The sequence below is a fragment of the Piliocolobus tephrosceles genome, chromosome 12, assembly GCF_002776525.5.
Source record: "Piliocolobus tephrosceles isolate RC106 chromosome 12, ASM277652v3, whole genome shotgun sequence".
NCBI lineage: Eukaryota > Metazoa > Chordata > Mammalia > Primates > Cercopithecidae > Piliocolobus > Piliocolobus tephrosceles.
The window spans coordinates 112,031,655-112,053,373 of NC_045445.1; the positions used below are offsets into that span (position 1 = coordinate 112,031,655).

The 21,719-nt window shown below is 34.0% G+C and overlaps 1 protein-coding gene across 1 annotated transcript in view; it reads right to left on the minus strand.

Moving 5' to 3' along the window:
* Positions 1-21,719, minus strand: part of CFAP47 (cilia and flagella associated protein 47) — a 409,569-nt gene that overhangs the window by 327,301 nt on the left and 60,549 nt on the right. Inside the window, 6 exon segments of the mRNA XM_031936608.1 lie at positions 7,675-7,769; positions 8,966-9,110; positions 12,021-12,098; positions 15,762-15,893; positions 17,135-17,257; positions 19,632-19,762. Of these exon segments, the coding sequence (XP_031792468.1) occupies positions 7,675-7,769; positions 8,966-9,110; positions 12,021-12,098; positions 15,762-15,893; positions 17,135-17,257; positions 19,632-19,762 (704 nt within the window).

Genomic DNA, 21,719 nt, shown 5'->3' on the forward strand with positions numbered 1-21,719 from the left:
CTTAAGCTGATAAGCAACTTCAGCAAAGTCTCAGGATACAAAATTAATGTGCAAAAATCACAAGCATTCTTATACACCAGTAACAGACAAACAGAGAGCCAAATCAGGAATGAACTTCCATTCACAATTGCTTCAAAGAGAATAAAATACCTAGGAATCCAACTTACAAGGGATGTAAAGGACCTCTTCAAGGAGAACTACAAACCACTGCTCAGTGAAATCAAAGAGGACACAAACAAATGGAAGAACATACCATGCTCATGGATAGGCAGAATCAATATTGTGAAAATGGCCATACTGCCCAAGGTAATTTATAGATTCAATGCCATCCCCATCAAGCTACCAATGAGTTTCTTCACCGAATTGGAAAAAACTGCTTTAAAGTTCATATGGAACCAAAAAAGAGCCCGTATTGCCAAGACAATCCTAAGTCAAAAGGACAAAGCCGGAGGCGTCACGCTACCTGACTTCAAACTATACTACAAGGCTACAGTAACCAAAACAGCATGGTACTGGTACCAAAACAGAGATATAGACCAATGGAACAGAACGGAGCCTTCAGAAATAATGCCACACATCTAAAATTATTTATTTTATTTATTAATTTTTTCAAGACAGAGTCTCACTCTGTCACTCAGGCTGGAGTGCAGTGGTGTGATCTCGGCTCACTGCAGTCTCCTTCTCCTGGGTTCAAGCAATTCTCCTGCCTCAGACTCCCTAGTAGCTAAGATTACAGGTGAGCATCACCATGCCCGGCTACTTTTTGTATTTTGAGTAGAGATAGGGTTTCACCATGTTGGCCAGGCTAGCCTCGAACTCCTGACCTCAGGTAATCTGCCCACCTCAACCTCCCAAAGTGCTAGGATTACAGGAGTAAGCCATCACACCTAGCCAGAAGCAGGCATTTTTAACAGATAAGGACTCTCTAGAAAAATCACCCCAGGGAACAAGGCCTCCAGAAAGGATCACTTCTAGACCCACAGCAAGATTCATAGGAAAAGCTATTTTAAAAAAACGGTGCTGTGGAGATAGCCATGTTCCCAATAAGAAGAAATCATGAAGAAAAAGGAAGCCCAGAAAAATATAGAGGACTTACAGAAGTGTGGGGATTCTAGAGGGCAGAGAAAAATGGAAGGGAAGCTAAGTGTGAGGAGAATCAGAGCTGACAGAGAAGAGAAGCTATTCACAGGATGCTCCAATTTTGGAGAATGACTGAAATAAAGAGGAATCTGAGTCATGATGAATTGAGTCGACAGTTACTGGGGCTTGAGTCTTCACTGTCTGTCTTTGAGTCTAGTGCTGGGTCCGAAAGTTAGGGATGATAGGAGTGGAAAGCTGAAGTTATGGGATAGGTTTAACACAGGATCACACTGATGGCTTTATTTTAAAATGTCTGATGCTGTCTTTGTTGATGATTGTTGGTGACTGTCAATGATAATGACTGTTGGTAATTATCGAGATAATTCAATGTACTCATCTCAGCCCTTAACTGTCTTGTAAGTATGAAGTGTTTCTCCCTCCTGAAACATACAATTTTTCTGAAACTGTGTGGTGAATTCACAAGGCTAAGGGTTAATCCCTGCCTTCTCTGATTATCAAGTATGTATAGGTGAAAAGTCATACTGGACTTGTCTTCTCTTAACTGACATCTTCACACACAATTTGCATAAAATATGTTTTTATCCAAAGTAGGTCTATAATTACACAGAATGCCAAATTAGAAGGTTCCATGATTCCTTCGCCCATGGAAATCTTCTCCCTTCAAAAAAACTGCAAGAATACAAGACTTATCTTTTACACAGAAACTAAGTGACACATTGAAAGAAAAGACGAGCCCTATCATTATAAAATCACTGAGGTATTCAATGAGGAAGGAAAACTTTGAACGTTTTGTGATGTGTGCTATTTTAAGTGATTTCCCAGATGTTGTCATTCAAAGACAGGAATACCTCAAACTGAAAAGGACATTCTAATGAAGTCAGATTTCAGTACCCAGTCCAGTGTTGGTAGACAGACATGTTTATGAATTGAAAAGGAGTAGGTGTCATTCAAATGTCCTTTCCTTTAATCCGTAAGGAATTATTCTTAGCTTCCTGTAAGAATGATTGTAAATCTAGAATAACCATTATGAAAGGTTTACCCAAGGTTCTGCATATCCTTAAATCTCAGATAAAGGCTAGTAGGAAAAATAAAAAGCATGAACAATTCTCCCTCACATTCAAAAACTGCAGGGAAAATACAGAGCAATAAAGATGAGAGTTGCAAAGAGCTGCAGAGTAACTAAGCCACTGAAGATGAACCAGCCTGTGCTTCAGGGCAGAACTTGGGTTACAGCAGCAGGAAAAATAAGAGTAATAATAGGGAACGATCTATAGTAGTGCTGTCCAGTGAAACTTTCTGTCATGAAGAAAATGCTCTGCATTGTACAATAGCCACGTGTGAATCTACAGAACGTGAAATGTAGGTATTGTGATAAAGAAACAACATTTCTGTTGAGCTTAATTTTAATAAATTTAAGCTTTAATTCAAATAGCCACATGCAAGTAGTGACTACCATATAGGAAGTACAATTCTATAGACAGACACATTAGTAGCCCACAAGAAAAGGAGGAGCTTGAGTGACTTACAGAAAATAAACAAATCCATTTGAAGATGCCAAATACAACTGCAATTGACCACTAGCACTTCAGGTTGTGCTCAAACGTGGTACAGTGTAGGAAAGGAAGGTTTACAACTAACAATAAATCAATCATGTATTGTTGATTTCACATTTTCCTGCTACATAGATCAACCAAGAGAGCATCAATTTGCTATTTACATTTTGACACATGCACAAAGACAGACAACTTACACCTAGCAATAAATATAGTGGAGGACATTTGAAATGACTGGAAACCAGATAATCAATCTGCCTTACTGGCACAGATTTATAGAACAAATTCTCAAAGGGTGTGTTGTCTCTGCAGGAGTTTATATGTTCTTCTCATTGTTGAAGTGAATTACACTCCAATACAGAGAGTAAATCTTCCTTTAAAATACCCAGTTAACATAGAATGATTCAGAATCTAAGCATAGTGTGGCACTCCACAGAAGTTTAAATATCTATAATTCATTTTAATTTTATAATCAATTTCTAGAATCCTAAACATTAAGAAATACTTAGAACTTTTTAAATTGCTGACAGTGTTTGTGAACTATTGTCTAAATATATTATATATAATACATTCTCCAAAAAAGTCATGTAAGATACTTAAATTGCATTATAGATTTTTCTAATTTTCAATGATCCTTAAGAAAAATATTTTATATACATTTCAATTATATGAAAATATAAAATCACAATATAGACTTATTAGAAAAGTGTATAAACTTGGCCTTAACAAAATTTCAAAAAAACCTATAAATTACTGCACAACACTTAGGTTTTCTTCTTGTTGAAAGAGTGTGTGCGTGCGTGTGTGTGTGTGTCTCTGTGTGTGTGTGTGTGTATGTCTGCATACTTCTATGTATATGTGAGATATAAACATTATCTAGGTGAATGACATATCTTAATTTATCAGAATATTAACTTGTGAGAAAAGACTTACTTAGTTTGTTTTTATTTAAAGGGTTTTTAAAAATCAGAATAATAAGAATATATGTTTGAAAAACTAATCTTACCAAGTTTATTTTTAAAATAATGAGCATTCCCTTCATTTCACCATTGCACACATGTGCACATGCACATACACATACACATTCAGATGTAATCATTAGTTGTTTTAGACTTACTGCAACATAGTTAAATAACCTACATAGAGTGTCATGAAACAAGCTGCAATAAATTTAAAGTGATTTAAATGACCTAAGTGTGTTCTCTAACTATAAGGGAATTATATTAGAAATCAATAAGAGAAACAAACTAGGTAAATGCACAAATATGTGGAAATTAAACAAGACACACCAAATAACTAATAGGTGAAAAATAAATTATGTGAGAAATTGCAAAACATTTTGAAGAGTAAAAATGAAAATAAAACATCAAAACTTTTGGGGTAAATGTAAAACAGTATTTAGAGGAAAGTATGTAGCTGTAAAACCTATATTTAACAAGTGAAATATCTCAAATCAGTGCCCTAACATTCCACACTTAAAAATAAGAATAGAAGATAAAATCAAACAGAAAAAAATAGAAAATAAAGTATAAATTGTAAATGAATGAAATAAAGAATCAAAAATAATACAGCAAATCAGAAATACCAAAAGTTGGATCTTGAAAATATCATCAAAACAGACAAACCTTTAGATATGCTGACCAAGATAAAAAGAGAGATGGCTCAATTTTATAAAATCGGGAATGAAAGAAGGAACTAAATTATTACCTACCTTACAGAAATAAAAAAGAATAACACCAGTAACACATGTATGTCAATATATTAGGTAACTTAGATGAAATTTCTCAAGAAGAAACAGAACATTTTATAAATACAGAACTATAACAGCAAACAGATTACATTAATAATTTTTTTACACTTCTAACAGCTGTATTGAGATATATTTCACCAAAAGGGTACAATTCAATGGTTTTTAGTAAATTTATAGAATTGTGTAATCATCACCATAATTAAGTTTTAGAATGTTTCCATCACCCCCAAGAGCTTCTTCATGCCAATTTGCCTAACTCCAGGTAACCACTGATCTACTCTACAGATTGTCTCTTCTGGAAATTTCACATAAATGGAATCATACAAAATGTACTCTCTTATATCTAGTTGCATTCACTCAAAATAACATTTTTGTGGTTTATTCATCTAGCAGGACATATCAGCAATTTGTTCCTTTATACCGTCAAATAATATCCTAGTGTATGGATATACCACATTGTGTTCATCCATTTATCAGGTGATGGACATTTGGGTTGTTTCTACTTTTAAGCTATTGTGAATAATGTTGCTATAAGCATTCACATAAAGATCTTTGTATGGACATGAATACACATTTCCCTTCTTTTGGGAAGGAATATACCTCCCTGGTTAGTTATATTCTTAGGTATTTTATTCTTTCTGTAGCAATTGTGAATGAAATTGCATTCCTGATTTGGCTCTTGGCTTGGTTGTTGGTATATAAAAATTGTAGTGGTTTTTGGCCTGTTGTAGTGGTTCACACCTGTAATCCCAGCATATTGGGAGGCCATGGTGGGTGGATTACCTGAGGTCAGGAATTCGAGACCAGCCTGGCTAACATGGCAAAACCCCATCTCTACTAAAAATACAAAAAATTAGCCAGGCATGGTGGCAGCAGCCTGTAGTCCTAGCTACTAGGGAGGCTGAGGCAGGAGAATGGCGTGAACCGTGGAGGCAGAGCTTGCAGTGAGCTGAGATTGCGCCACTGCACTCCAGCCTGGGCGACAGTGCGAGACTCCATATCCAAAGGAAAAAAAAAAAAAAGAATGCTAGTGATTTGTCCACTGATTTTGCATCCTGCAGCTTTGCTAAAGTTGTTTATCACCTTAAGGAGCTTTTGGACTGAGACTATGGGATTTTCTATATATAGAATCATGTCATCTGAAAACAGGGAAAATTTGACTTCCTATTTAGATGCCCTTTATTTTTTTCTCTTGCCTAGTTGCTCTGGCCAGGACTTACAATACTAAGTTGAATAGGAGTAGTGAGAGAGAGCAACCTTGACTTTGCTGGTTGCCAAGGGGCACACTTCCATCTTTTGCCCATTTAGTGTGATGTTGGCTGTGGGTTTGTCATAGACGGCTCTTATTATTTTGAGGTATGTTCCTTCAATACCTAGTTTAAAATTAATATTTTTTTTAAAAATGCTGAGAACTAGATGACTTCAATGATGAAATATAACACCAATTTAAATAATTAATTCAGTCCTTCACAAATTCTGCCAAAATAGAAGTGGAGACACCACTCTATAATTCATTCTAAGAAGCCAATATTAGCCTGATATTCAGAAAAAAAGGTATCAGAAGAAAAAAAAAACAATAAGGCTAACTAACTATAGACCAATGTTCCTTACAAGTATAGATGCAAAAGCCTTCATCGAAATACTAGAGAATTGAATTCAGCAATATATAAAAATAATTATATCTTATGATCTAGTGAGATTTATTCTACAATGCAAGGTTGGTTTAACATTAAAAAATCAATCAATATAATACACTATATTAACAGAATAAAGGACATAAACATGACCATCAAAGTGGATAATAAAATTAACAAAATCCAGGTGTTTCAAAATCAAAATACTCAATAAATTATAAAACGAAACTTCCTCAACCTAATAAAGGAATTTTTTTAAAAAAGATAACTGTTGCTAACCTTATATTTAAAGGTGTAAGATACATGCTTTCAGGAACAAGACAAAGATGTTTTTCTATTCAACATTATCTTGTCTATCTTATCTCAACTGAAGTACTGAACTCCAAAATAGCAAAATTAATCTTTATCATTTTCTAATACCCAAACTCATCCTCAAACTTTATTTTTTGCACCTTAAAGCCAAATAACAGCTTACATTGTTCCTGAAATCAAATTTAATCTCAGTAAAAATAACATTATAAAAAATTAGACTATTAAAGATAGTATTTAGTAGCATTCAATACAATTTTATCGTGCTATTAGTTACTTTCTCTTAATTTTAATCTATGCCTATTGAGTAGAATCAATCTAGCTATGTTGGAGTATTAAAAAATGTTTTGACATAAGAATCTTATACTCTGATTGCCATATAGAAGTTTGATTCTTGCTTGGAAGGGTACACCAATATGCAGTTTTTTGTTTGTTTGTTTGTTTTTTGAGATGAAATCTCGTCTTGTCACCCAGGCTGGAGTGCAATGGCGTGATACTCACCTCATTGCAACCTCTGCCTCCTGGGTTCAAGCGATTCTCCTGCCTCAGCCTCCTGAGTAGCTGGGATTACAGGCGCCCGCCATCACACCTGGCTAATTTTTGTACTTTTAGTAGAGATGGGGTTTTACCATGTTGGCCAGGCTGGTCTCAAACTCCTGACCTCAGGTGATCTGCTGGCCTTGGCCTCCCAAAGTGCTGAGATTACAGGGCAATATGCACTTTCATATCATGCGTAGAGAGAAGCTCTCTCCTCGGGCACTTCTGTTAGAGAATCTATGAAGCAAAAGCCTACTAGAGTTGGCTCCTGAAACCTGACCAGTAGTCTCCCTTCTTTCTGGGCACATTTCAGAATAGGTTTTTTGTCTGTTTGTTTGCTCTTGTTTTAAAATCACTAAACATCTAGGGATACAAAATAAAATGAGCTAATATCATAGCAAGTCCTCTTAAATCTTCACAATATGTCTTTGATAATTTCAGGTAGTTGTTCATAGAGCATCCACCACTCAAATATAAGTACAAAGCACCAACTGCCTGGAATATAACTTTCCTCTCCTTCAAAATGTGTAATATCTTGAATTTTCTAGATAGTATAACAAAGACCACACAATCATAGGTCCCCTGTACATGCCCTCTGCTCTTCTTGAGGCACTCTGCAGCATGAGCCAAACCCTCCAGCAATCGCTTTACTGAATTAAGGTATACCCAGGCATGCTTACAAGTCAGAAAGAAAAACCCTCTACAGATAGATCTTGGGTGATCTTTAATAGGTTATTGGTTAGGAATATCCATAATTGCAGTAATATGAGGAATAGAAAACTGAACTTACTTGTTTGGGAGAAAATGTTATGCCACATTCCAGAGATGTGTTTTCCTCTAATTCCAAAGAATATATATAAGGAACTGCAGGGTCTTTAAATTCTTCTATAAGAGGTGAAAAAGTACATATATTCATAACAATCAAAAATCAATTTCTAAAATATTTGTGCAGGGCTATGTGAAGATGCTCGGTAAAGAATTGTTCTAAATACCAAGATTCTAATTAGCAAAACTGATATCTATACATGGAACAAATATACATTCGGCAAAACAGTGACAGTAAACTCATTACAAAAACAACTCCAAAGTTCAAGAAGCATGTTATAGTCATACTCAGATGAATATAAATAGGAATAAAGCACAAGGTCCAGTAATTAACTAAATCTGAGGTCCCAGAACAGCTGGGAGACTCCCTTTCCAGTGAAAATTGATCAGGAAAGAGTCAGATCTCCTCCGATGCCTCAAAGAGTCCATAAATAATACAAATGCATATCCATTACCTCACTGATAGACTTACTGTTCACTTTTTGAGGATATGTAAGATGTCTTACTTATTTTTATGGACTCAAATGCTACTATCTTGCCTGTAACTGGGATTCAACAAATATTTAATGAATAACAAATGACTAAACCAATGATTAGGAAACTTTCTGTAAGAATCCAGACAGTAAATATTTTAAGCTTTGTGAGACATATGGTTCCTATCATAGCTATTCAACTCTGTCAGTATAGCATAAAAGCAGCCATAAGCATTATACAAACAAATGGGTCTGTGTGTGTTCTAATAAAACCTTATCTATAAAAACAGGTGTTGGGTCATATTTGGTTCATAGGTCTTATTTTGACAACCGATGGAGTAAACAGATAAAATGCACTTATAAAAATGCATATTTTGTTTAAATCTAATTTAACATAAAGATATCTAATACATGAGTAAATACATAGAGATAGCTCCCCAAAGACATTTATCTAAAATTATTCAGCAATTAAAACAAATGATTCATAATTTTATATTCATTTAAGGCATATACTTGTATATAACATACTTAACTTACCATATTTAAACCACTAATAAGAACGGTTACATTTCATGTATTACCCAAGTGTTTTGATATTAATAATGATGTATTTCCACAAATAAAACCATGATGAGTTACAGAGTGTAAGAAAAACATGCAGTGGTCATTAAAAAACATTTAAGAATAACTTCCCTTGATTGAATTAGTTTTAGAAATTATACCACAGGGCAATTTAAAACTATTTTCCTTTTACAATAATACCATTATATACAAAATATATACCTGATTTGTCTTTAAGATCCATTGAAAAATCTGGAAAGTCTTTTAGATTAAACTCCACTCTGGCACGTGTTATACCTTTGTTTTTTATTACAAATGGAATAATCTGCGTACCACCAATATAGGCGCCACTGAAATTAAATACATCCTAAAATTTAAAAATAAAAATTATTAGAAAATAAAATAATAGTTTATGAAAACGTAAACTAAAACTCGCAACGTTATGTTTATCAAGGAAATTATTAACTGCAGAGCAGAACCCTATAAAAATTAGTCACATTTTCCTTCCTCTCCCCTACCTCCTAGATGCCTCCTACATGTAATAAGTTAATAAATCCTATTAATTATTCCCCTTTCTTCACCTCTTGTCCATATTGTAACTATATGAAATTAGTAAATCATCACTTTTCATTTAGTTTCTAGATTTTCACTTTTCTCAAACTCTCCCCTTCATAATGAAGCCATATTTAAACTAAGTAAGAATTTGATCGTATCACTTCTTGTTTTAAAATTTGATGGTTTCTCATGATCTATAGGTCTACAGGTCCAAGCTCATTAGCAGGGCTTATAAAGCTCACCATGGCCTTCTGCTTCCTCATGTTCCAGCTTCAACTAGCCCCACTCTCACCCTATCACTTAATATTTCAGCAAGCTGTATGACTTGGCATTTCCAATCAATACCTGATGCTTCACCCTTCTGTGTCTTCACCTTTTTGGTGCCCCTTCTGTCAGGAAAGCCTTTCTATAACTTGCAATTGCCTAATAAAATATTACACATCCTTCAAACCCTAGTTGGATAAACCACAATTAATCATGCTGTGCTCAGGACCAATTCTGTTTCTTATATTTACTTACATTATGATATCACATAGTTTATTTATGTATTTATTTACTTATCTGTATCTTGTACTGCACCTTAGCGTGATTCATTCTTCCCTAGCACCTAACCAACATCTACCTTACATAAACAAGGAATGTTTATTAAGTGTATCTGAGCTGTAGCTCATACACAAGGCATGTGCTTATATCACAAGACTCTTTAGAATTCCTCCTCGTAGTAGAGTTACTAATATACCATGGAGTTTCTTAGTGAAATAATTATATACAACATTTAAAGGAGATTGAGACAACAGCATCCTAATATTGAGGAGAATTCCATATGAAGGTAGACTGGCTACCATTTGTTTCATCTAAAATGTCAACACAGTTGTATATGTAAAATTTCTAAAATCCAAAATGGAAAACGAAAAGTTTGATGTTTTGTATATGTAAAAATAATCACTCTTCTTATCCCATTCAAATAAGCATATATGCAAATGAGCATTGTATATCTGCTCATTTGAGTAAAATGTCCTAGTTGTTATTAAGATACATAGTCAACGCCTTAGCCATTAGTGTATAGTTAATAAATGTATGGCTAAAAATATCTAGTGATGTGTGAATATTATTTTTGAAAGTCAGCTATGTCTAAAATCTATAAAATAAGGGAATATTGATAAAATATATTAAAGTCCTATAAATTATTCAGTTGTACCATAACATGCAAAGCATGCCCAAAATGACTTTAGAATGTAGAATGAGAAAAGAAAGTGATAAAAGACTCAATATTATCTAATATTTTTCAAGGAAGGATGCCATAGTAATATAAAAAAAAAACTCTGGATACTACAGAGTTTCATCTCCAGGAATCACCACAGCCTTGGACAAGCTAACTTAGTATGTGTTAGTCTACTTGGACTTATGCCTTCACCATTGAATAAAGAAAGGTTGTAAAAGTATGAGTTAAAGCTATACATTGGAATTTTGGTGATGCCATTTAAATGCAGACTAGCAGTGAGCCCCCCATCTGAGGCAACCAGCTAACCTCTTTATCATCAGTTTCTGCTCAATTTAGCTCCACACCAATAGGGTAGTAGGTGTTAACAGTACTAGTGGGAGAAAAAAACAAAAGTACAAATAACCACCAAAATAATATGACAACTGCTCTGATGGTGATCTTCCCAGGGCATAAGATATCTGTAATACCTTATAAATGTCACAATGGGGAGGTCTTACTTTGAAGAATCAAGGAAAGTTTCTTTGAATAGGTAAGTCCAGATCTAAACACTAAAGGGCTGGCCAGAACAACAACAAAAAAGTGGTGTATGTGTTTGTGTGTGTGTGTGCACTCCATCAATTCTAGAACAAAATTTTTTCAGGGTGCATACAATAATTCAAACATAAATGTGACTCTAGTTCAGAAAATGCAAATCAATACCACAGTGAGGTATCATTTTATACTCAACAGATTGGCAAAATTTAAATCTGACAATATAACTTGTAGAATAATAGAATTTGGAGCAATGGAAATTAGAGAGGAAATTTTAGGAATAGTCTTGTGAAGTCAAACACACTCATAACTCTGTGTCTCAATAACTCCATTCCTAGAGAACCTCTTGTATGTGTACCTCAGAAGATAAGCATATAAATGTTCACAGCTACAGTTTTTGTGTTTGGAAAAAAAAAACAGAAACACCTATTGGGATGAACAACTGAATGATCATGTAAAGTATAGTACGTCTACACAAATAACTATTATGCAGTATCACAATGATTAACATACCATTACACACAATTTAGGTGAATGTTGGAAACACAATATTTAAGTAAAAGTAACTCACCAAAGGTTACAAATAGTGCATCTTTGTTATAAAGCTCAAAAACAAACTAAATAATCAACAATGAAAGCATTATATTCATATTTATGTGTTATCATTTTAGGCAAGTGGTTATCTCTTATAAGGGACAGGATCATAATGACGATGATTTTAATGGTACTGATAGTGTTCTGATCCTTACATGCAGTGGGAAATTCTTAAAACTTCATTCAATATTCTGTTTCATCACTTACATTTATATGACATATTAATTTTTATTAATTTTTAACTTTATATATAGTAATTTTTTAAAATTATACATTGGAAAATATTTTTAAACATAAATGGGCTAACTAGAAACACATAACAAATAAAAATCACCACACTCACAGTTTCGTCACACAAATAAGTAACATACTCACAGGATCGATTTCCACATCAGCAATTTCAGCAGATCCACCAATCCTAAGGTCTATAACATTCGCATGACGAATAGCAACCTTATTTAGGAGAAATACAAAACTTTGTAGAAACCACATTAAAATATAATCATAAGTTGCTGAAGTATTCCCTGGCATTTATATAACTTTTTTCATTTAAATAATAGTAACATTATAAATGTACAAGATTTTCTGGTAATTGTCATCACATTTCTTGTTTTGCAGAATTGATACTCCCAAGAAAAGTGAGTGTTTAACCCCTTAGAACCACCATAAATGTGATTAGCTGATGGTTTGTGAATTTGAATGCAGAGTTCTACCTATGTGACTAAACTTTACTGCCACTCCTTGCAGTACAATTTTTATTTATCTAATTTCAAAGCACTATTCAAAATTTTTCAAAAACAAACAACAGGAGAATGGTTGCAGTATATATCATCCCCGGAAAGATGCGAATATGCACAACAACCATAACAGTAATGACAGCAGCTAAAAATTGCTGTGTATATGGGTTAAGGACAGTGAAATCCTTTTTAATACTCAATATTCTATTAGATAACGACTGTTAATATTCGTAATTTTAAACTGAGGAAACTGACTCTTGCAGAGGCCAAGTATTTTCTTTTTCACGAGATCACAAACTTCAAAGCAGCAGCAGCTAAACTAAGGGCTGCCTGAACATTTTACTTCCGAGAAAATTAAGATAGCAAATTAAGAATTTAGTTGTATAATTCCTACAAAATAAGAACTATAGAGTATCTGAGCATACAGTTGCTTAAGCACAGTCTCACAAGTGTAAAAATATAATTCCCTGGAAGCCCTGTCTGTATTAGCACAGGAATGAGTCAAAGTCTAGATTTAAATTTAAATGTATGTTATATCTAAGAAAGCAAAGTGAGTGTATTTCACTCTTCCACAGAATCATTGATACTGTTTATACGCAAAGAAACCACAAAATACCATTTTTCAGAGTTACTGGGAAAATCAATATGCCAGCTAGATAGCCTTATTAAAGTTTCTGTATTCATAATGCTATATGATTGCCACATTTTATTCAGAGTATATAATACATAAAAAACACATTTGACTAAAATCAAAAGAAACATAACTTAATGATTCAGAGGAAATTACAAATTGATATGTTCTTCATTAATAAACCCCATACACAAGTCTCAACTCCCTGTGGCTGCCTTTTACTCATCTCCCAATCATTCCTTATTCATCCAAAACTCCTGGCTGTCATAGCTTATTCACCACCCTAGACCATTGGTCTCTTGATATTTTCATCTCTAGAGACTTAAACCACACCCTGGACAACATCACTCCTCATAAATGCACAACCTCTGAAACCATAAATTCATTCATCTGTCTCATTTTTACAACTCCCTCTCTCCCTTGCTTTCTCACTCATTGTCAGAGACAATAGTTCCTGGATGTCACATATTGAAGAGACTTTCAAGCCTGTGATGCGTAATATTCTCCCAATCAACCCCATTTCACCTTTCCCCTCTATATTTTCCTTTATTCAATTTCTTTCAACTTTTTATCATTCCAACTTCTCAATTATATATTTGGTTCACTTACACACATCTCTACCCATAGAGAGACAGTAGAAAAATTCTCTTTCATCTCTATGATGAATCGTCAGCCTTCAGACCAGTATATATGTGTGGCTGCCTCTTCACTAGACATCTCTACATGAAGATAAAAAAGATGCCTCCAACTCAAGCAAACATTTTCCTCTAATAGGTGTCATTCACACTCTGATCTCTTTCTCTCTAAATGTTGCCACCATCTGCCTCACTCTTGACTTAACCATCTTATTTACATGGGACCGCTTTTCAATCACCAATCCCCATGTATTTATCAGTTTCTCACCAGTTTCTCTTGCCTGGACCTCTTCACCAGACTAATAACTCTGCATTCCATCTTTCTGGTCCCAGCTTACTGCTCTATCACCAAAGTGATCTCTAAAAAATGCAAATCTCATTGTGAAATCCCCATAGTTAAAACTTCTACCTCTTAAAATGAAGCTTGGGTTTCTTAATGTTGATAAGGCCCTGTATGACCTAAAACTTACACAGGTCATATAAGTACATTTTTTCCCACTGTCATCCATTTGGTAGTATAATCTAGTCATGTTAATCTTTAAGTTTCTTATGTCTGCATTACAGTTATCTCTCTCACACAAGCCTTAACACGTGCTAGCCTTGAATAACCTTTCCTCCTCTCCCCCTACACCCCACTACCATTCTTTTAATCTGGCTTATTCTTAACTTCAGGTATCTTTTAGATATATCTTCCCCTAGGGAGCTGTCTCTGATAATTTAAGACTGGGTTGTGTATCTCTCTTGTGTACTCCCTTAGCCTGCTACATTTCTTCATCACAATACTTATTATAGTATATTTTAATTATTTATTGAGTTGTTGCTACTCCCCACCAGATTGTAAACTCTTTGACATCAAAGACCCTGGTTATCTTATTCATCATTGCATCCTTAACATTTACAAGAGATTGATGCATAATGTGAATGTTGAATGAATGAATAAATGAGTCTCATTATACTACAATGTTAATAAACATAAGATTAGAAAAAAACAGCATAATCCTCTAAAATATAGTGAGAATTAAGTTTAGTAAAACCTATATTTTTGGTGGCCATTTTTTTTATTTTTCCCAGAATATTGTGTTTAAAAGTATTCTACCCAAGTCTGAGATAATATATCACAATATATAATTTATAAACATTTTCAACACATTTATTTATGAAAATAAGATATCATTCTTAAGTGATTTGTTCAAGGGTTGGGGAAATCAGTTTTTATTAAATAAAGTTACCTATTATTTACTCATGTATTGTTATGGTCTATTCAGGGAAAAAATGTAAGATATACTTAAAGTTATTCATTTTGATCTGAAAACAGTATATATATTATTTTTAATGTGAGTAAATACAAACAGTTGATCATAAGATTGACCAAGAACACGCTAGTCTTTGAGTTTTACAATTAAATTTTATACATACAGGTCTTACGTATTCTATTTATCACTTAGAGAAGTGCCTAATATCAGGGTAATATTTTTCATTTACATAATTCCCAGAACATAAAGCAGTAAAACATTTTATGTGTGCTCTAAAATATAGATGTTAAAATCATATAGAAATTACACATCATTCACATTATTAAGACAATTTAGAATTAGCATTGCAAAATTGATTATTTTTTTCCTAATCTACCTAACTAATGCTTTGAAAAAAGCAACCCTCTTCTCTGTGGCTATCTAGGGTTCGTCAAAACTCAGAAATGACAAATATCATTGCAATTTCATAAGAAAGTGCCTCTTATTGATGGAAGGTATCCATTTCAACTTAGTAGAAATTTCCATTATCAACTTCATCAAAAATATTTTCTGCAAATCCTCTCCAAGTTCTGCTATCCAATTTTTCATTAGATGATAAAGGTAAGTGGCTTTTTTTAATCTCCAAAAACTCTACTTCTTTAAAGCTAACTTAATTTCTAAAAAAAATACATTTTGAAAATTGCTCTTTAATGTTGTAACTTTAAATACCATTCCCAATAGAAGAATTAAAACAAGTTTTCTAATAATAAACATGTGTACTCCATTTTGTAGCATTATATCTACCATTATAGATAACTTAAACAACCAACAAACCCACATAGACATATGTAAGGTGCAAAAACTCATATGTATGGACATACCTTTGCTCTTGTATCAAACTTTTCTGCCACAGTGGGTTTACAGGAGATATTGAGAGCAGTTATTCCCCCAAATGGAACTATTCCTTGCGATGGAATAATATTAATGGTAGGCAAAAGACTCTGAGTACAAACCTGTAATTGAAAATTTGTAGAAAAGCTACATTATTCTTTAAGAATACAGTTTCAAAGCTTTCATAGGAAAGCCTCCACGCCACTACCTAGAGAGAAGATTTCCAGGCACGGGTCATAAAACGATTTTGTAGTAGTGTTTGAAAATACCAAAGGTACAAATAGTTTGGACTAAAACAAGAAATTGCAACCCTATCCAAGAAAACAGAATCTTCAGTAGTGACAACTTCCAATTCAAATAGGATGCTGAAGTTTATTATCTGGAGTGCTTTCAAGACAGCAAAATTTATAAAGATGATATTTCTGTTCGAGAAGATGACAACATTCTACATACTACTTTTGAGAGTTTGTCTTTCCCTGATCCCAAAATCTCAAAATAATGTTACTGAGGAGGTAGGATGATGAAGTAATCTCTTGTTTATCTCCTTGACAGAAAGACTAATGTCTAAGATATCATTTTGATCTTCAGAAAAGTTCTAAGTAACTTATCAATTATTTATTGTATGGATTTTCATAGGCCAATTTAAACCTATTTACCATGCTTTAAGCTAGAATAATTTAAAGGGAAAATGGCCAAGAGATTTTTGGGACTAAAGGAACAAACAGACTATGTAGGTAAGAATTAATTCTAAAGCAGTAGAGTAGAAAAGAGCATCCTCATTTTTCAGTTTTGCTAAAGATTTAATTTGGGCAGAAAAAGACACATTAATGTAAAGCTTGAATGAAAAATATCAAATGCTAACCTCTACTACTATTACTGGGAGAGGAAGCTGGTCTTACTACATTTTTCAATTAAAAAAAAAAAATCACCACTTTGCTCCTCTTTCCATTTAAATCAGAAGCAACAACCATAAACATACTCTCTCCAGAACTGTCTTGATCTAGGTCCCAGGTGCTACCATAATGGCCCTGATTACAGAGTGAAATGAAAAGGAAAATCATATAACTAAATATGGAGTGTAACATTAATAATGTATATTTTAAAACTTAAACATCTATTTTTTTCAATAAAACCAAATAACAGAAAGAATAAAAGGGAAAAGAGAAGAAACAGAGGCTAAGGAAGGTAGTGAGAAAAATTGTTCTTACAAGAAATTAACAGGACAAACTAGATGAACTATACTCAGATAAATTTCATGTGAAGTATCTAAAAATTAGCAAAAGTGAAGAATAAAGTATTAACTTCATAGTATTATGACTATGTCATCTGATCCAAATAAGAAATTACCAACATCCTATGTTACCTTGAAATAAGCATGGTTTTGTCCTACATTTTGAAGAATGGCTTTCCTCCAAGTTGTTAAACCTTGAGGGCAATTACTAAAGAGTATCCTTGGCTGCAAAAGTAATACTTTGGTGCGACCAAGCTAATAACGAGAGGAGGAAAGAAAAAATACAATTGAATTAATGGTAAGTAAAATACTTTAATTGTTTTGGTCACAAAAATAAAGTATTCTAATTTTGAATATATATTAACCAAAGATATTACTAAAAGAAAAATAAAATAAAAATTATAATACTTCTATATTCTTTATTCAGTATGTTCTAGCATGCAAAATAAATCACAAATCAGGATTATATTAGTTTTGATGAAAAACTACCCAAGGTATAATGATTTTATTTTCCAAAATTTCAACTAAATCTGTGATAATCTAGTTAAGATGGGGTAATAACATCATAGGAGATATTTTATTTAGATATTTTGGCTGTAATAATAATTAAATATTTAGATATTTAGAATTTAGATATTTAGATATTTTTAGGTAAAATATCTAGATACTGATGGTAATCATAAATAATGGGGATAACAGTAATAATAATATTATTGTATACCCAGTATTAACCAGATATATGATTAATTTTTACTTACATTTCCACTATGGTCTACCAGTCCAGAAAGTGCTCAGAGGGAAGCTAGACTATGCTTATGTTATCCATCTTTAAATACACAGAGCCTATATGGGGCCTAGTACAGTGTAGGGGCTCAATAAATAAATGTTAAATGAATGAATGGATGGTACTATCACATTTTACAGCGGAAGAAACCAAAATTTAGAGTGATTAAGTACTTTGTCTAAGTCATACAATGATTACATAACATTCGCCACCTCCACGAAACATGTATAAATATATTTCAACAAACATATGTAGTTTTTAATGTGTCAATCTTGTGTGGTCTCTTTACAGTTGAAAAAACTCTTAACTATGAACAAGGAAGTAAAGTCAAATCCCCTCATGGGGAAAGAAGAGAAGGTAAAGAAGCTATAAAAAATACATTTTTCACTTTAAGATATGACACAATTTTTTTCAGCTTCAGAGTGACTTTTAAAATAAAAAGTGTTACCAGATTTTGTGGAGTGCTTAAGAGAAAGGAAAATGAATGGAATATTTAAAATATACTCCCAAACTAGGGAAGGCAAGAGGAGTAAGATAATTCTATTAAGAAAGTAGATCCAGGACTAAGAATTGTGTAGATTAATAACTGAAAGCGATCTTAGACAGCATCTACACAACTACCTACAAGGTGTTAGCATGTGCTGTGCAAAAGGAAAGAGTTGAAGGCTCACCTAAGTATGGAGAAGAAGGTGCCAAATGAATTTATTCAGGCATGCTTCTACTAGAAGTCTACTCATGGGGCTTAATATATTCATAATGAGCACTTTGCTTATCAAAAAATGGAGATTCACAGAATTACATAAGGAAAGGACTCCCCCTCCTCATCTCACACAAAGCACCTCACAGAACTAGTGCAACATAGACTGATTTTTGGAAATGTTGGTATCATCCACCTCTTTGATTTTTCAGGAAAGCAAGCAGTAGCCAAAGGGAAACTAGAATCCAAGTTTTCCAATTTCTCATTATGTGTTCTTGACCCTATTGTCTTCACTTATGAAATATTATTTGTTATTGTCATAGGTTTTAATATATTCTATAATTACATCTATTTGAAGAATATTATCCAGGTAATTGGAATAATGAATTTTCAAACAAAACTAACAGAAGAGTAAATAGATCAATCAGGCCTTCATAAATGAATGACAAACAAATGAATATTTTATTTAATCACTTCATGTTTCTCCACATACACATATACATGTGCATGTTATACTTCAATAGAAAGTTTTTGAGAGAATAAAACTAATTTACACATAATGAAAAGCAGTAGGACCCAGCTTATTTTAGGCTTAGATGAAAAACCATACTGAGTTCTGTCATTTGCCATCACTAAAATTAGTAAAAGTAGATGAATTTCTCATCTCTTGAGGCTAAAAACTCCTTCACAGCTGAAATATGTAAGAGTATCATCATGTCCCAGAAATATAGATGGGATTTAGTAAAAGAGCATTTGGCTTATTTAATATTTCTAAGAACATTGAGTGGGAAATTTGGTACACATGTAAAATCATGCTTGGTGATTGAGTCATGAAGTTAAGGCCTTCTGGACTGTACCAGAAAAAGGTTAAAATTGCATATTACAGCTTTCCCTTTACGCACATTTTTAATCCGTCAAGTACATTCTCTGAAAACATTTTCTGTGTCTCTTAATAAAATAATTTCATTTCAATGGCTCCCATGATGATATTACATATTTATAGAGGCTCTAACAAAAAACTAGTACTATTGGCATGAAAGTCTTGCATTTCAGAGTTAATTCTAGATATAGGTAACTATACACACCAGGATATACCCAACCAATTCATAACCCTCAAAACAAAAACCATGTTCAAGGAAAATAATTACATGTGCAACACATTTTAGCTTCAATGCATTTCCTTGAAAGACATGAAGAATAAATTCTCCTTTTTCTGGAGAATTGAAGCCCAGCTGCCACGTTACTTCACATTCCAGTGAGGAGTACGCTTCAACATTGCCTAGAGAAAATGTAGAGGGAAAATAAGACATTTTCCACATTTTAATTGTATTTATTTTTGTTAATATCCAAAATAAGAATTAAGGTAAAAATGTGATTGCATTAAATAAATTATTAAAGTTAAACTCCAAAAACAGAAAAATACTAATTGAGATAGTATCAAATGAGTATTGACCTATAGGGTTTGATTAAAATAGAAAATACATGCATTATTTTTCAATTTTAATAGGCAAATAAAATATATGAAAAGTATGCCAATATTTGGAAAACAATAGAAAATTTAACAATGAAACAAACACTCTATGATTAGAGATAAATTTACATAGAGACAGTAGAAAATCATTTGTGATTCCTAACCAAATTGCCCACACCACATGTTTCCTGACATTCTGGAATACTTGTCAGCATCATTCATTCAGCTTTCAGAAGGAAGAATTATCATTACCAGATAATTTTTTTGAAATATATACATCCCTAGAGATGTAGCTTCTGATTTAGCTATTGGTAATTAACAAATTGCTATAATTCAAATACATTGAGAACTCATGTGGTATCAGGTACATTTGGTATGAGTTGTTTTATCTGTTTAAATTCATCATTTCCTTTGGAGTAAGGAAAATAATACTTAATGGAAACAATATCTTAGATGTTCTTCCTTCAGAAAGGGAGAAGCCCCTGAGATTCAAAGACACAGGACACTGAATGAAAACTTTGCCTTGGGTCAGGTTGACTGTCATGGAATGGAAGTTTTCTAAATCTTAAAAACTATACAGTGCCTACCTCCCTCTTAGTTTTGCAGTGGCCATATAGGGAAATAACAACATATGTACAGGGAGTAACATAGTGTATGATGCCCGGAAAGCATCCAATATCACATATTTTTAATACTCTTGAATGCCAACACTGTGTTAGGCACGTTAATTTATAAAAAGAAGAGAACTGGTTATAGAAGTGCCATCAGTTTAATAAGGGTCCGTAAAGATTACATTTGAATGTAAATAACAAAAAGTTCTGCTTCAGTGGGTTAAGTAGGTAAGAATTGATCTTATGCAATTAAAATCCCAAGGATAGATATTCCAGACCTGTCTTAACAGGTTGACAATGCCTTCAAAGACCAATGAACTCCTGCTAGATTCCTGTATTAACATTCTTTACCATGTGGCCTTCCTCATTTATCATATATCATGGTGGTTAAAAGAGCGCAAATTTGAATTCCCAGGCAAGATGGCCGAATAGGAACAGCTCTGGTCTGTAGCTTCCAGCGAGATCAACGTAGAAGGTGGGTGATTTCTGCATTCCCAACTGAGGTACCCGATTCATCTCATTGGGACTGGTTAGACAGTGGGTGCAGCCCATGGAGGGCAAGCCAAAGCAAGGTGGGGTGTCGTCTCACCCGGGAAGCACAGGGGGTCGGAAAACTCCCACCCCTAGCCAAGGGAAGCCGTGACAGATCTTGCCGTGAGGGATGGTGCATTCTGGACCAGATACTACGCTTTCCCCACGGTATTCACAACCCACAGACCAGGAGATTCCCTCAGGTGCCTACGCCACCAGAGCCCTAGGTTTCAAACACAAAACTGGATGGCCATTTGGGCAGACACCAAGCTAGCTGCAGGAGTTTTTTTTTTTTTTTTTTTTTCCATACCCCAGTGGCACCTGGAATGCCAGCGAGACAGAACAGTTTACTCCCCTGGAAAGGGGGCTGATGCCAGGGAGACAAGCGGTCTCACTCAGGGGATCCCACTCCCACAGAGCCCAGCAAGCTAAGACCCATTGGCTTGAAATTCTCACTGCCATCACAGCAGTTTGAAGTCAACCTGGGACACTTGAGCTTGGTGGGGGGAGGGGCGTCTGCCATTACTGAGGCTTGAGGAGGCTGTTTTCCCCTCACGGTGTAAAATAAGCTGCCAGGAAGTTCGGACTGGGCAGAGCTCACAGCAGCACCACAAAGCTGCCGT